Source organism: Schistocerca piceifrons, chromosome 11 (genome assembly GCF_021461385.2).
Source record: "Schistocerca piceifrons isolate TAMUIC-IGC-003096 chromosome 11, iqSchPice1.1, whole genome shotgun sequence".
Classification (NCBI taxonomy): domain Eukaryota; kingdom Metazoa; phylum Arthropoda; class Insecta; order Orthoptera; family Acrididae; genus Schistocerca; species Schistocerca piceifrons.
The window spans coordinates 152,421,675-152,436,538 of NC_060148.1; the positions used below are offsets into that span (position 1 = coordinate 152,421,675).

A 14,864-nucleotide genomic window follows, 5' to 3' on the forward strand; every position below is an offset into this window, starting at 1 on the left:
GTAGTGAGGGTCAAATTCATATTATGGAAGTTACTTGAAATGTCTGGTCCAAGGTAATCCATAGCAGCAGCTACCGAACCTGACAACCCCATCTTTTCAGTAACAGTTATAAAATGTTTGTTAAAAAGTTCTGCAACACTATACACATGTCACCAATGTATCATCTACTCTTAATGCTATTTGTTCCTCTTCATGTCTGGTTCTACCAGTCTCCTCCTTCACTATATCCCATATTGTCTTTATTTTGTTATCTGATATGACTATCTTTCCCTTGTAACATATTTGCTTTGACATCCATATTACAGTCTTTAATATTTTGCAGTATTTCTTATAGCATCAACATTGGAAATGTTTCGGATTGACAGATACAGTTTTCTTTTTGTTTTACAAGATACCACTATTCCTCGAGTAATCCATGGCTTCTTTGTAGACTATGCTATAACCTTGGTAAGTTTTGGGGGAAAGCAGTGTTCGAATAAGGTAAGCACTTTACTAGCAAAAATGTTATATTTTCCATTCATGCCATGAGCACTGTGAACATCAGTCCAGTGAATGTCTCTGAGGAGTGTCCTAAAATAATCTATTTTTTGCTTACTGATTACCCTCTTGAGCTCAGATTTAACAGATTTTATATCCTGTTCAGTATTAACATTTAACAGAAGGAACTGCTTGTCACCTTGCTCCTACCATTCAGCCAAAACTGCAACAGAGACTCAGCCCTAACTTAGTGCCAGCGGAAACCTTCCTGAAAACCATAACTAGTAATTCATTTCATGGATCAGTACACAAGCAAATGACCAACTCCATGTAGGAATCAACCTGGCTGTATTATTGCACTGCTGCTATTGTAAAACTGTCAAGATCGGTAGATGTGTTAACTGTGCAGCTATCCCTGTCAATAATCTGCACCAGTTGCTAATCTGAGTGTTATAGCCTTCTTTCCCTGTCGCCTGTGTAGCTGCTTATGAATGTAATATTTGGCGATGGATATCCTGATTGTTTACAAGGGTTGTACATCAGACTGTCATGTAGTTCGAATTTCAACTGTACATTCACACTAATGATTAGAAGCATCCTACTTTATTACCCTCACTACTGTCGCAAATTGCAAAATTGCATTAATTTTAGAGGAAACCAAAGAATTCCCTTGCTCTTGCACTGTTGTTGCAAGGCACAAACCTTTATTTATGCCCACTGCGAACAAATTACAGTATTTGTTAGTACAGCCAACTATTGTAGCAGTTCTCTGCTCTGGCCATACTATTACTCTTGAGACTTATTGAGTTTCTCTAACAGCAGACTTTTATTCAACTTTCTTATTATAATGTATCACACCCACCATTAGGTTATCTGTTCATTTAACTTACACACACAATAGCTTTGAACTTTTTCTGTTAATTTCCCTGAAACACCTTTTATGCTGGCACCCAACCGACAGACTGCCTGCCTACACTACCAAAAAAATCGAAGACTCGCCTTCTGCAAACCATTGATGAATACTAGCTTGGGAAAATTGCAAGTTACCATTGACCACGACACTGCACACATCACTGAGTGGAGTAAGCTGGAATACCTACATTGAGTGGTTGCCTTGGTGTCATCACTCTCCCAGTCACTGTAGTTGTCCTCAGATTGGTTATATGATCATATGTAATCAAGGATATTGTGAATTATTGAGATCACCAAAACCAGTGGTGCATGAGCAGCAGCTGTTGGGTAATTTTATACTTAAGTGAATTTTGGATCCTGGCACAATTCAGTCACAACTCGTTTACGACTGAGCATTAGGAGATTGGATGCTAATATGTATTAGTTTGTTTACATTGTATAATTTTGTCATTTTTCTTATTTTTCAAAATGGGAGAGCATTACTTTCCACTTAGATAAGGACAAAACCAATGAGGTAGGATTTAACAATCAGTACCAATTAAGTACATGAAATATTTAATAAAACATCTGGTGCAACATACTTCCAGAAACATGTAAACAACTTGTCAAGTCCCTACCATGTAGAACTGTCTACGCATTGTGTTCCAAACGTGGACATTCATGCTATTAAGCAGGTTGTTATATTTGTTGTTACATTTACTAATGCAGGATTAGTACTAACAGAACAAATGTATACACTATTAATGACACACAGAGCAAATCTCTTGAGAAAACATACCTGTGTAAAATAATTGCCATAATCATGTTTCTCCAGTGTTGAGTTTACTAGCCTGAGTGAAGGAACTGTCATAATATATGGGTACCCAATTGCTAACATTGTTTCTAAAATGCAGAGTTACAAGTAATACATGATGACTATGTTAGGGATAATAATCAGAAAGTCATGACATTTCCTTGGCCTTATACTGAATATTGCATGCTACTTATAATTACTGACAAAGGTAAGGATTTATCACAATTCAGAATCCTCTTGTCTCAAGATCGATAGGAAAAAATAGCAGTGTTAATGACAAACATATTTGATTCACGTTTGAGGCATATTTAGCAATACAATTTCTTGACATTTCAAGCTGCAGATACGGATTTTTATATTGCCATTTTATCTGCTACCGCTCTAAAGTACACATAATTACACATTTTTTCACAATTCTACCACATTATACTGTTATTTCACAGCCATTACCATTTATTGTATCCCTGCTACATCCATTATTTTACAGGCCTTGAGAGCACCAACCAGGGATACCTATTTGCTTAAACTAACACCTACTTGTTTCTTTCTCAAGTGGAGTAATGCATGTGTCTTGAGCGTACTCAATTGAGTGAAACTTCTGTCACAGATTACACATTTATGAGGCTTTCTTCCACTGTGAATTAATGCATGCCTATTGAGAGTGCCTAACATACCGAAAGATTTCCCACAAATCTCACATTTGTGAGGTTTCTTTCCAGTGTGAATTAATGTGTGTTTCTTGAGATTGCCTGACAAAGCAAAAGATTTCCCACAAATAACACATTTGTTAGGTTTCTGTCCAGTGTGAATGAAAGCATGTGCCCTGAGACTGCTTGACGTAGTAAAAGATTTCCCACAGATGTCACATTTGTGTGCTTTCTTTCCAGTGTGAATTAATGTGTGGTTCTTGAGATCACATGATATAGCAAAAGATTTCCCACAAACCTCGCATTTGTGAGGTTTCTTTCCAGTATGGAAGAATGTATGTTTCTTAAGATAGCCTAACATAGTAAAACATTTCCCACAAATCTCGCATTTGTGAGGTTTCTTTCCAGTGTGAATTAATGTGTGTTTCTTGAGATCACTTAACATAGTAAAAGATTTCCCACACATTTCACATTTGTGAGGTTTCTTTCCAGTGTGAATTAATAAGTGAGTCTTCAGATGACATGACCTAGCAAACAATTTGCCACAAATATCACATTTGTGGGTTCTGTTTGCAGTAAGTAGCTCAGCCTGGGGAGTGACATTAACAGCTGTAGATGAAGCTCCATAATCATTTGATTTATCCGTATCATTTCTCATATGTGTGTAACGCCTGTCATTAGAGGACTTCTTTGAAGCTTTTGAAGTTTCCTTACACGAAGACTGCTCATTGTGTTCTGTAACAGAAACTTCTCGCTCACTATCCAAGAAGATACTGCTTTGATGATGATCACTATCGCCATATTTTTCATGGTTGCTAGCAGGTAAGACAGAATTCTCACTCATTCTCAAATGTTTTTTCAAACTAACATTACTGTGAAATACCTCACCACACCACTTACAAACATACAAAGGTGGTTGCGTACCATCAATGTGCACAAACACATGCATTATGAGTCTGTATTTGGAAGGAAAGCTTTGTCGGCAGAAGTTACAGCTATATACATGATATTCCTTTTCCCTTGTACTACAGTCATATTGGGTAGCAACTGAGGACTCCTTATCAATAATCACATCTTCTGTACTGGGACCCAACTCGTGTGTTGACGTCTTCATGTCTATCACCAACTTATCCTGGACTAGCCCATGGTGATAAGTTTCCTCACATAATATGCCACAGCTCCCACCAGTACTCCGAGTCAATCTGAAGAGTAAGGAGAAGAATGTTAAATACTGATATACAAACAAGAAAAACAGTATTTGAGTGTCCATAAATCAAGTACTATAGGCCGCAATTCATAAAAGTGTATAAGAAATTACATATTCAGTAACTGTGAGTAATTTAAAATTACAATATTCACCAGAAGGAAAGAAATGATCATGTAAACGTGGTTTAAAACGAAAATAACCAGACGAAATTCAATAATGATCAATAAGAGCCACTGCAGATTGTGTGTGTAATTATTAAAATGGTTCAAATGGCTCTAAGCACTATGGGACTTAACATCTGAGGTAATCAGTACCCTAGACTTAGAACTACCTAAACCCAAGTAACCTAAGGACATCACACACATCCATGCCTGAGGCAGGATTCAAACCTGCAACTGCAGCAGCAGCAGCAGCAGCAGCAAAACACTTTCGGACTTAAGCACCTAGAAGTGCTCGAACATAGTGGCCGGCTTGGAATTTTTTGATGAGCATAAAATAATTCACATTCATGTGTTACAATCTTCATACAATACAGTGCTACAAGTTAATAGTCTACACCAATTTATTTAATGTATCCAAAAATTTTAAATTTATTTAATGTATCCAAAATTTTAATTCAAAATTCTTAAGTTCAACGTATTTCAGATTTAATTAAGAGAAATAATTTTTAAATGTTTCTCTTCCATCATCTTAGCACTTAAGTGCCTTTTCTTTGTTTTGCCAACACTTTCGCCTTTGTAATGATAAATTTATTTGACCTAGTAAACAGATTTCTTTTTTGTTAGATTCCCAGTTAGTCAAGAACTAGCGTGAGCTCCAATATTTTTATTGCATATCTAGTATGGATGTTGATCAGGTGGACAATGACCGTTCATGAACAAGAATCAATATCACATCAATCAAGGAAAAATTTGCATACTGATGAATGAATGTGACTGATACACTTGCAGATGGTTTCAATCTAAGACTGTTTTTGGCACTGAAACTTATATGAAGCCTTGCACAAAAAGGAAATACTATGGGAAAAGATGTAAGTGGTTGTAAATTTTCCAATACATTTGTAGTGAGCCTTTTTGAAATTTTTTACATCTACTCAACATCTGGTCACCTGGTATTGCAGAACACAATTGACTGAAAGACCCACATGTAAATTGCCACATCATCATCCATTAGACACTGTGCAGGCTGACATATTGAGTGGCAGTGATGACAGCTGATGTATGGGCTACCCCTGTAGTATCTGGGTCCAATTTTTCCATCTGCAGTTGAACCCTTTCTCATGGGACAGAATTGTGATGCCTTTCAGGTCCCCAGTATGTGCATCATGTTGGATATGAAAGATTATGAACTACTGAAGGCGTGCATGCCCCAGTGTTTTCATCTGTTCTGACTAACTTTCGACTCTTTTCCTTTCTATTCATATATAGTTTTGTTTGGCATGGTATCTGCAAATTGAGAGTTTTTAAACCCTTGGTTGGCATCACATGGTTCTTTAATGTAACTGGTATTATGGAGTATGTCAGATTCTAGACGTTAACAACTCAATCAATAAACGTTGTCATAACTTTTTTTAACTCAGTTACAACATGGACTTTCATACATATGGGAATGAAGTTACTGAATATTATTAATGAAGAAATAAATCCAAAACATTTGTAAGTAAGGTATCAAATGTGCACATTCCTGTTTGCCAAAGTACTAGAAATAAAACTTACAATTAAAATTTTATGCTATGCAAGTCAACTGCAAACAAACGAGAATAAGAAACAGAATTTGTGGAAACCTTCAACAATATATAAATTTGGATAATTATTTATCAATTGTTTTAGAGACCATGTACGCATTATATAGGTCCTGGGTACTTGTCATATCCTTAATCTTTATCGCACAACATTTTTCATGGCAGGTACATTCATGAACTATTCATGCAGTGATGATGGAAGTGCACACACACTACAGCCTGGAGAGTAACACTGCTTATGGTTTACACCACATCTGATGAAAACTTTGGCACAACAGCTGTTATCTCTAATTTATTCCTTCCTTTGTTCTCTAAATTCTCAAACCAGATAGCTGCCATTGTTAACAAAAACCGTTCCCTACAGTACCATGAAAATATTGCATCTGGATCCACCTACTAAGGAAAGGTTATCAATGTATTTGATGCCAGGTTTGGAGACTGCTGTGAATACAAGCAGGCCTATAAAGGCTTTTATGTCAGGGATATCAATAACTATTCTTTCGAATAGTTTCATACTACCGAAATTTTCTTTCGTCACCATTGAACCTCATCTAAAATACCTTGAGGGCAATAGCACACCTGATTTCTTCAGTCTCTCGATTCCTACTCAACACATAACTACTAAGTCACAGGGCAGGAATCTGCAAAGCAATGTACTGTTGTCTTGTACAAACATTGCTTGGGTTGTGTATTTCTCCATTTCAAAGAATTTCCCCTACCATAAAAGCAGGAATCATGGTGATACGACTATCTACTCTGTTATCACCACCACCGACCAGGCCCTCTACTGAATATGTATCACTATGTAATCTTAATGAGTATCACTGTTATCCCAAACTTCATACCAAAATATACATTGAAGTATAGTTCACTTACTCTCAGAACTAATGGATGATGTTTTGTTTGTGGGGCGCTCAACTGCACAGTCATCTGCAGCTGTACAAAGTCCGAATATTTATGCAGTTATTTTTTAAACAGTCCAATGTAGCCACCGACAGAAATGATGGTGATTAAATGATTAGAACACAAACATCCAGCCACTGGGAAGAGAAAATCCGCACCCCGGTCAGTAATCAAACCCGAGATCCCATCATCCAGAGGGAGTAACACTAGCTACTAGACCACGAGCTGCAGACAGAACGCATGGAGAATAGTACGTCCATTTAGGCTGGTTTGAATGGTTAGGGAGACGTGGCACACACTGTGTAATGTGAAAGACACTGACAGAAGTCACTATAGTTATTACACTGTAACAACAGTAAACACAAGCTGTTAATTAAAAACCCCTGCTGAGTAGCAATCATAGAACGAGTGTGGTATCTCTGCCAGACGTCATACTAACTTTATTATGAATTTACTGAGGGTAAATTTGTCTTAACAGCACACTGCCTTCGTAAGCAGAAGTTGTTCCAAGGCGTTATAAATGGTTGTAATTAAACCGACAGTGTTCAGGGTGCTGCAATATGGGCTCTATACTTTGCAGGATGCAAAAACATTGTAGCATGTTCATTAACTGGTGTCCTCACGGAGTATGCTCAAATGTAATTTTTCACTTTCTACCACCAGGTGAAAATATGTTGCTATAAGCAGCCAGAATGAGTTATCAGTGCAGGAAAATAGGAAAAACGACCAGAGCAATGATAATGGTGGCTCTGGTGCGTTTATGAGGATATTATCAGCTGTTACGTGTTCAAAATGGTCTACCAACTCTGCAAAATGCTGTATCCATGACATGGTTAACAGTTGCCTATAGAATATCCAGTGTAAGCAGATTGTGATCATATAATAGCCTTCTGATCAAGAGTTTCTGGATACATCCCTGATAAATCTTTCAGATAACCCAACAGCCACATGTCACATGAATTTAAGTTGGGGGATCTCTAAGGCCACATATCTTGAAACTGTCAAGACATAATGAAGGTCATACTGAAGGTTTCATGAAACCAACTGTTCACTCGACAACTGACATATCATGCCACACCATCTCACATCAAAATAATGGTGCAGACACCGTTGTGTTCTTTAAATGCAGGAGTCACGTTGGATAACAAGGTCCTTATCAAGTTCAGATGTCACTGTACACCTAAGGGGTCCATGATGTGTCAGTGTCTCCAAGAAACGCTGACAGAATGAAGGGGTTTGTGAAACCACACCACATTCACATACACTGAGTGCAGTAGATATTCCGGCACAAGATTTGAGAGGACAAACCCATATGTGACAGTTCTGTGCATTCACAGCCCCATGCAAAGCAAAATATGCTTTGTCCATCCAAAAGTTACTCATTTCCCTGCATGACAAAAATGAAGTTCAAAGTCACTTGAAGCCTATCTTGGGGCTTCTTTAGCAGCACATAGAGATAGTAGTGTAAAATGTGCCACAAAAACTTTTGAACTGTTTACCAGGTGGTGGGGTGGTGGTGCTAGAGACAGAAGTGGAGGTGGAGAGAGAGAGAGAGAGAGAGAGAGAGAGAGAGAGAGAGAGAGAGAGAGAGAGGATATCCTCTGACAACTCCAGAGGCATCTGCTGCACAGTCGGCTATAGCTAAAAGCCACTTCACCTACTGACATTGGATTCTGCTGCACCACTCAATTCACCTATTTATTCAAATTTCTGGATAATATTCAACTCATTTATTCACACAGAGCCAGTTCACAGCCATTTCTTTCAGTGATATTCCTGCAATGTAGTGCTACTGTTCTGATAAAACAACTGTACCACCAGTGCATGGCGTTTCTTCTCAATAGCCACTTCATTTCATATGCAAATCTGAAACCTTAACGAGGGTGTAAACCTGGACAAGACAAAAAACTTCCCTTATATCCCAGTTAGAAAAGCCCTTTCTAAGGTGAAAACTTTTCACTGGTTGGAAGCACATTTTTCCATGTTGAAAGATGTATCATTCCCCTAGGAGCTGTAAATCTTTTGAATCCCTTGAATGGTTATGGATTTATAAACCTGTATAGATCTTTCTGGCAGTATAGGAATCTCAACCTAGTAAAAATCTAAAATGTAGACTTTCACGGCCGGAAATATCATGTCCATTATAATTATCCGGGCTGTTATGCCGTGGTCGGTTGCTGAATTCTGTAGTGATTCCCAACGTTTCGTCTCCGACTGCGGGAGACATCTTCAAGGGGGTCCGTAGCTCGATGGAAGGTCCAACACACCCACTGGCTCGCTACTACCTGCCGCTAAATTCAGTGTCCGCGCGCTCCCGCGCCGCGGCGTGACGTCACGTGTTTTGAAAACATCAGTGCAATTGGCCGCCGTCCATCGCCGTCGATCGCCGTTGCCATCGCCCAGTAGTGGACGGGTGGTTCACGTCTTCTTTAACACCGGCATCCATATACCGTTTAATTTCATGCCCTCCTCCTTTCGGTTGAAATTATTTGGGTGTTTAGCGATTTCGATTGCCTCCCTGTAGAGCCTTTCGTTATATCCGCTCGTGGTCGCTAGTACTTGCGTCTCCTCGAAACGAATATTGTGGTTCCCTGGCTGGAAAGCATGCTCCGCAACAGCTGATCGTTCCGTTTCTCTTCTTCTACAATTTCCCTTGTGCTCTTCCAAACGTTTAGAAACCGTTCTTTTAGTGGTACCCACATAAACATCACCACAGCTGCATGGGATCCTATACACTCCAGCTTTTTCCAATGGTTTGCGAGCGTCCTTGGCAGGCTTAAGGTATTCCTGTATCTTCCTGGTGGGCTTGTAAATTACGGTAATATTCCGCTTCGTCAAGATCCTCCCTTTTCTTTCCGTTACATTTTTAACAAACGGCAGGAAAACCTTAGATTTTGCAGTAGCCTGTACGTCAGTATGATTTCTGCGTGTCTGCGTCAACGCACGTTTTATTTCGGCGGACGAATATCCGTTCTTCATCAGTGCAAGGTGGAGATGTTCCATCTCAGCGTCGAGCAACTCAGGTTCACAAATATTTCTAGCTTTGTCCGCTAACGTCTTGATAACACCCCGCTTCTGTTGTGGGTGGTGGTTCGAATCCCGGTGCAAATAACGGTCCGTGTGCGTGGGTTTGCGGTACACTGAGTGGCCCAAACTACCATTTTCGTTTCTAAAAACAAGCAAATCGAGGAAATGTAATTTGCCGTCTACCTCCTCCTCCATTGTGAACTGAATTCTCGAGTTTATACTGTTGATGTTCGTGGAACCGGCTTAGTTCCTCCCTACCATATCTCCACAGCACAAACGTGTCATCCACGTATCGGAACCATACATTTGGTTTCTTGCTGGCAGTACCTAAGGCCTGTTCTTCGAGTTTCTCCATAAAGAAGTTTGCAATTACGGGACTTAGGAGGCTTCCCATAGCCACGCCATCCGTTTGCTCATAAAACTGTTCATTCCACTTGAAGTATGTGGTCGTCAAACAACACTTAAACAGTTCTAAAATATCGGCAGGAAAAATTCGATCCAGCTTTTCCAATACATCATTAAGTGGATCCATGGTAAACAGCGATACCACATCGAAGCTGACCAATATGTCCTCCGGCTGGACCACTATGCCATTCAATCTGCTGATGAAATGTGTCGAATTCTTTTATATAAGAGTCCGAATGGCCCACATGTGGTTTTAACAGCGTAGTCAAGAACTTGGCTAACGAGTAGGTGGGCGAACCAATGGCACTTACTATCGGTCTTAACGGCACATTTTCTTTATAAATTTTGGCAATCCATAAAGCCTCGGTGGTATCGCAACCGAATTGCAGAGACCTTTCTGTACACTCTCTTCAATGGATGACTTTTTTATTAACCGCGACACAAGACTGAGAACGTTGTTAGTGTGGTCCTTATTCAGCTTCCTATATGCTTGTGGATCCAGTAAATCAGTAATTTTTCTCTGATAGTCGGCCACATCCATAACCACTGTTGCACTTCATTTGTCAGCTGGGAGAACCAAAATACTCTCGTCGTCATTCAGGAGTTTTAAAGCTCTCTCACCCACAGTTATATATACTTTTCGGCGGTTTTGCATCGGCTTATATTCTCACTGTTCAGTTATCGGTGCATCCTCAGGCAATCTGTACAAAAAATAATATATTATGAGCTCATATAAACCATTTGATCCCCCAATTCTGATGTGTCAATTAAACTTTTAAATAGCCAGTTTCTTGAATTAAACAACAAAGTACTCACATACGCTATTTATAACATAGTAATGTTAAACATTGCCCTGTAGCCACTGCCCACCACTCACATCCAATATACTGTCATCTGGTGAAAGCAGAAGTTAAAACTTGAAAATATTTTTAAAATGGCTCTGAGCACTATGGGACTCAACATCTTAGGTTATAAGTCCCCTAGAACTTAGAACTACTTAAACCTAACTAACCTAAGGACATCACACACACCCATGGCCGAGGCAGGATTCGAACCTGCGACCGTAGCAGCTCCGCAGTTCCGGACTGCAGTGGCAGAACCGCACGGCCACTGCGGCCGGCTAAATATTTTTAATTTTTTTTTTTTAATGATGGGAGCGGCAATGACCTAGAAAATAAAATACGCACTGCTCAAATGTTGCAGTGGCGTACAGGTGGTTAGTGTACAGAGCAGGGCGAAACCTTTTGAATACAGGCAGGAAGTCACTTAGTTTCTTGCCTTCCGTCACCAAAATAAACCATATGCTAACCCACCTTTCAACATGATTTTGCTTACAGCTGGTAAGATACAAATTATAGTGACTATAGAGTAATGTACAGTCCTTGCCTAGTTTCATGATATTACATTACATTGCGTTACATTAACACCTGATCCACAGATCATGAATATGACATTTTGTGATGTGGAATTTGTCAGTTTAACATTAGGTTTATTAACACAATGCAACTTTTTTTTACAATAAGTATTTCATATTTAAAGACTCATCTACTGAGGAGACAACGTCATCATTCATAAATTCTTTTGATTTGTTCTTAGATGCTGGTTGGCTGTCTGGTAGATGATCAAAGATTTTTGTGGCAGCATAATTCACCTCTTCCTGTGCCAAAGTCAGATTTAGCCCACTGCACTTTGCTATTATCTTTGAACTGTGATTTGTCATTAATAACAAATTTAGTAAGTGAACATACATATTGTGAAAGTACTGCGAATATCACAAGTTCCTTAAATAAGTGTCTACAAGGTTATCTTGGGTGCTGTCCAACTACTAATCTCCTTTTGTGCAATGAGTACTTTTTCTCGTAATGATGAGTTTCCCCAAAACTTGATGCTATATGAGAGCAGTGAATGAAAATAGGCATATCGACAATGCCAGTTACAATTCCAGAATAAAGGAGAAATTTTCTAGTAAAAGAACAAAGGAAGAGGAAATTACACATGAGCTTGAAGAGAAAAGTAAATTTAATGCTGCTATACTAAGGTGGAGATACTGGAGGTTGTCAGGTGTCATTGCCATCTTTATAATCGATATGAACTTCACAGCTTGGCAACAGAAATGGAACACACTATTGTGAGACTGCCCTATATGTGCATAAAAGGTGGACATGGTATCATTGAGCAGAAGGGAGGGTGAATGAAGCGGCAAGGGGAGTGGAGGGGGAAGAAAAGCAGAGGAGAAAAGGAGTGGAATGGACAGGCAAGAGGGAAGGGACTGCGTGAGTAGAGGGGAGTGGGCAAGTAGAGGTCATAGAGGGGACTCCATACGTTAAAATTAAATACAGTATACTGATATGTTTGTCACCAAAATTTGCAATAACCCTAATAGCTTAAGTTGCTGAACTGAAATGTTTCATCAGCTCATCGATGTGCTCCTTCAAATTAATTTCTCATCAATGCACTCACCCAGAAATTTCGAATATTCTGCTTAGCAGACACATTATGGAAAGAGGTGGAGTTGCCATATACAAGGGCTGTTCAAAAAATTCCAGAACATTCGTAATTTCGCGCCAATGGCGTCTTGGAGCGAAATGCAGTTGGCATCCCTGCACATGCTTGTGTTTAATGTGGGTGTGCCAGAATGTTCATTGTTTTGTGTGTGTTATTGTTCAGTGCTGTATTGAGTAGATTATGTCAACACAGTTTGCGAATTTCGAGATGGCAGAGTCAGAAAATCATCAAAGATGCATTGAATTTTGCATGAAAATCAAGAAAACCTTTAGAGAGACAACTGATGCACGAACCCTATGGTGGTCAGTACTTAAGCCATACTCAGTTTTACGAATAGTTAACATAGTTTAAATGTGGCCAGACATTTTACAAATGACCCTCATTCAGGATACCCATCACAACATGTACCAGTGATGCTGATGTTAGGGGCGTGAAAGAAATTGCGCATCCCAATAGAAGATGGACTGTCAGAGAGACTGCAGAAGACTAACATTTCTGTTGGATCATCTCATGAAATCCTGACACAGCATCATGGAATGCATCGTGTTGCAGCCAACTTCATCGCACAGTTCATCTCATAATCTGTGAAGAGCTTTAGAATCTCGGAAACGAGAATGAGATGATGGGGGAGGGGGAGAGGGGGGAGGGAGAGAGCAGGAGGGGGAGGGGGAGGGAGAGAGCAGGAGGGGGAGGGGGAGGGAGGGAGCAGGAGGGGGAGGGGGAGGGAGAGAGCAGGAGGGGGAGGGGGAGGGAGAGAGCAGGAGGGGGAGGGGGAGGGAGAGAGCAGGAGGGGGAGGGGGAGGGAGAGAGCAGGAGGGGGAGGGGGAGGGAGAGAGCAGGAGGGGGAGGGGGAGGGAGAGAGCAGGAGGGGGAGGGGGAGGGAGAGAGCAGGAGGGGGAGGGGGAGGGAGAGAGCAGGAGGGGGAGGGGAGGGAGAGAGCAGGAGGGGGAGGGAGAGAACAGGAGGGGGAGGGGGAGGGAGAGAGCAGGAGGGGGAGGGGGAGGGAGAGAGCAGGAGGGGGAGGGGGAGGGAGAGAGCAGGAGGGGGAGGGGGAGGGAGAGAGCAGGAGGGGGAGGGGGAGGGAGAGAGCAGGAGGGGGAGGGGGAGGGAGAGAGCAGGAGGGGGAGGGGGAGGGAGAGAGCAGGAGGGGGAGGGAGAGAGCATGACCAATACAACACAGATCCTTTATGAACATGGTGAAGTCTTTTGAAACATTTTCAGCTTTACTTGTTTCCATACCTATAACGATTTGAGGTTCAGTGCTTTCCTTTAGCACTGAGCCCTGGTTCTTTTCTAATGCAGCTACGAGAATTTACAACTTCAGTACTTATTGTGGTTTTTGTCTACCCTTTTCCGGTTGTCTACTTGCAATATATGAAACTGACGCCCTTTCTGCTCTCATCTAGGACCATCACACCTAAAAAAGCCCCGTCTCCCCTACACATCCCCCAGTCTCCCCTACACATCCCCCAGTCTCGTGTGGAACTGCTTCCTTTGTGTAATGGATTCCTGACCAATTTAGCAGAAATCGTGAACTACCACCTTTTAGCGCTAGTCGAGGAATCTGCAACCTACACAGTTGCAGAACTGTCTGGGACTCTGATTCAGACCTTCACTCCGCACTGTACCAAAGAACCACATTCAGTTGTGCCCATGATGCTACAAATGGTGGGCTCCACCTTCATCTTGTAAACGAGACTGTGAGCAGTACTATTTCAGGTAGTCGCCTGTAACTAGATATAATCTCTTCCAATCCAACGTGGTACATATTGTCAGCACCAACGTGAGCCACCACCTACAGCTGACTATGCCACACTTCTCATGGCATCCGGAAGCACCCATTCCTCCCCCTCTCAGTATGCACACAGAAAGCACAATGGATTCCTTCCGGTCCTATGCAGCCATATCTCTAAATGGCTCCACTACACACCTAACATCAGAGTTTCCAGTTAACAGTAATACTACTGCAAATGCCCAGCCTAGCATGCTGAGATGCTTCCTCTGGAACATGGCAAGTGATTTCATCTGGCTTTTAGATTTCATCAGCCATAGGCAGCACCCAAATCTTTTCATCAGATGAACTGAGCAGGCTCTGATTGGCAACATGGAAATTCTTTCACTGCCGCTCACACACTGGAATGACTTCCCACTCACAAACAAGTGAGAGGTCAATCTCAGTGTGGGCAGTATCCAAGGTGACTGCAGCAATGGACCAATCTGTGGAAAACACTGCCTGGAGCTGTGAGC

At 41.0% G+C, this 14,864-nt stretch overlaps 1 protein-coding gene across 10 annotated transcripts in view; it reads right to left on the reverse strand.

Annotated features, from left to right (window-relative positions):
- Positions 1-1,943: 1,943 nt before the first annotated feature.
- LOC124720092 (zinc finger protein 724-like) overlaps positions 1,944-14,864 on the reverse strand; it is a 136,678-nt gene continuing 123,757 nt past the window's right edge. For all 10 annotated transcript variants that reach the window (XM_047245374.1, XM_047245381.1, XM_047245373.1 and 7 more), the window contains one exon: positions 1,944-4,031. In XM_047245374.1, the coding sequence (XP_047101330.1) occupies positions 2,696-4,031 (1,336 nt within the window). In that variant the 3' untranslated portion in view covers positions 1,944-2,695. The remainder of the gene's footprint in view (positions 4,032-14,864) is intronic.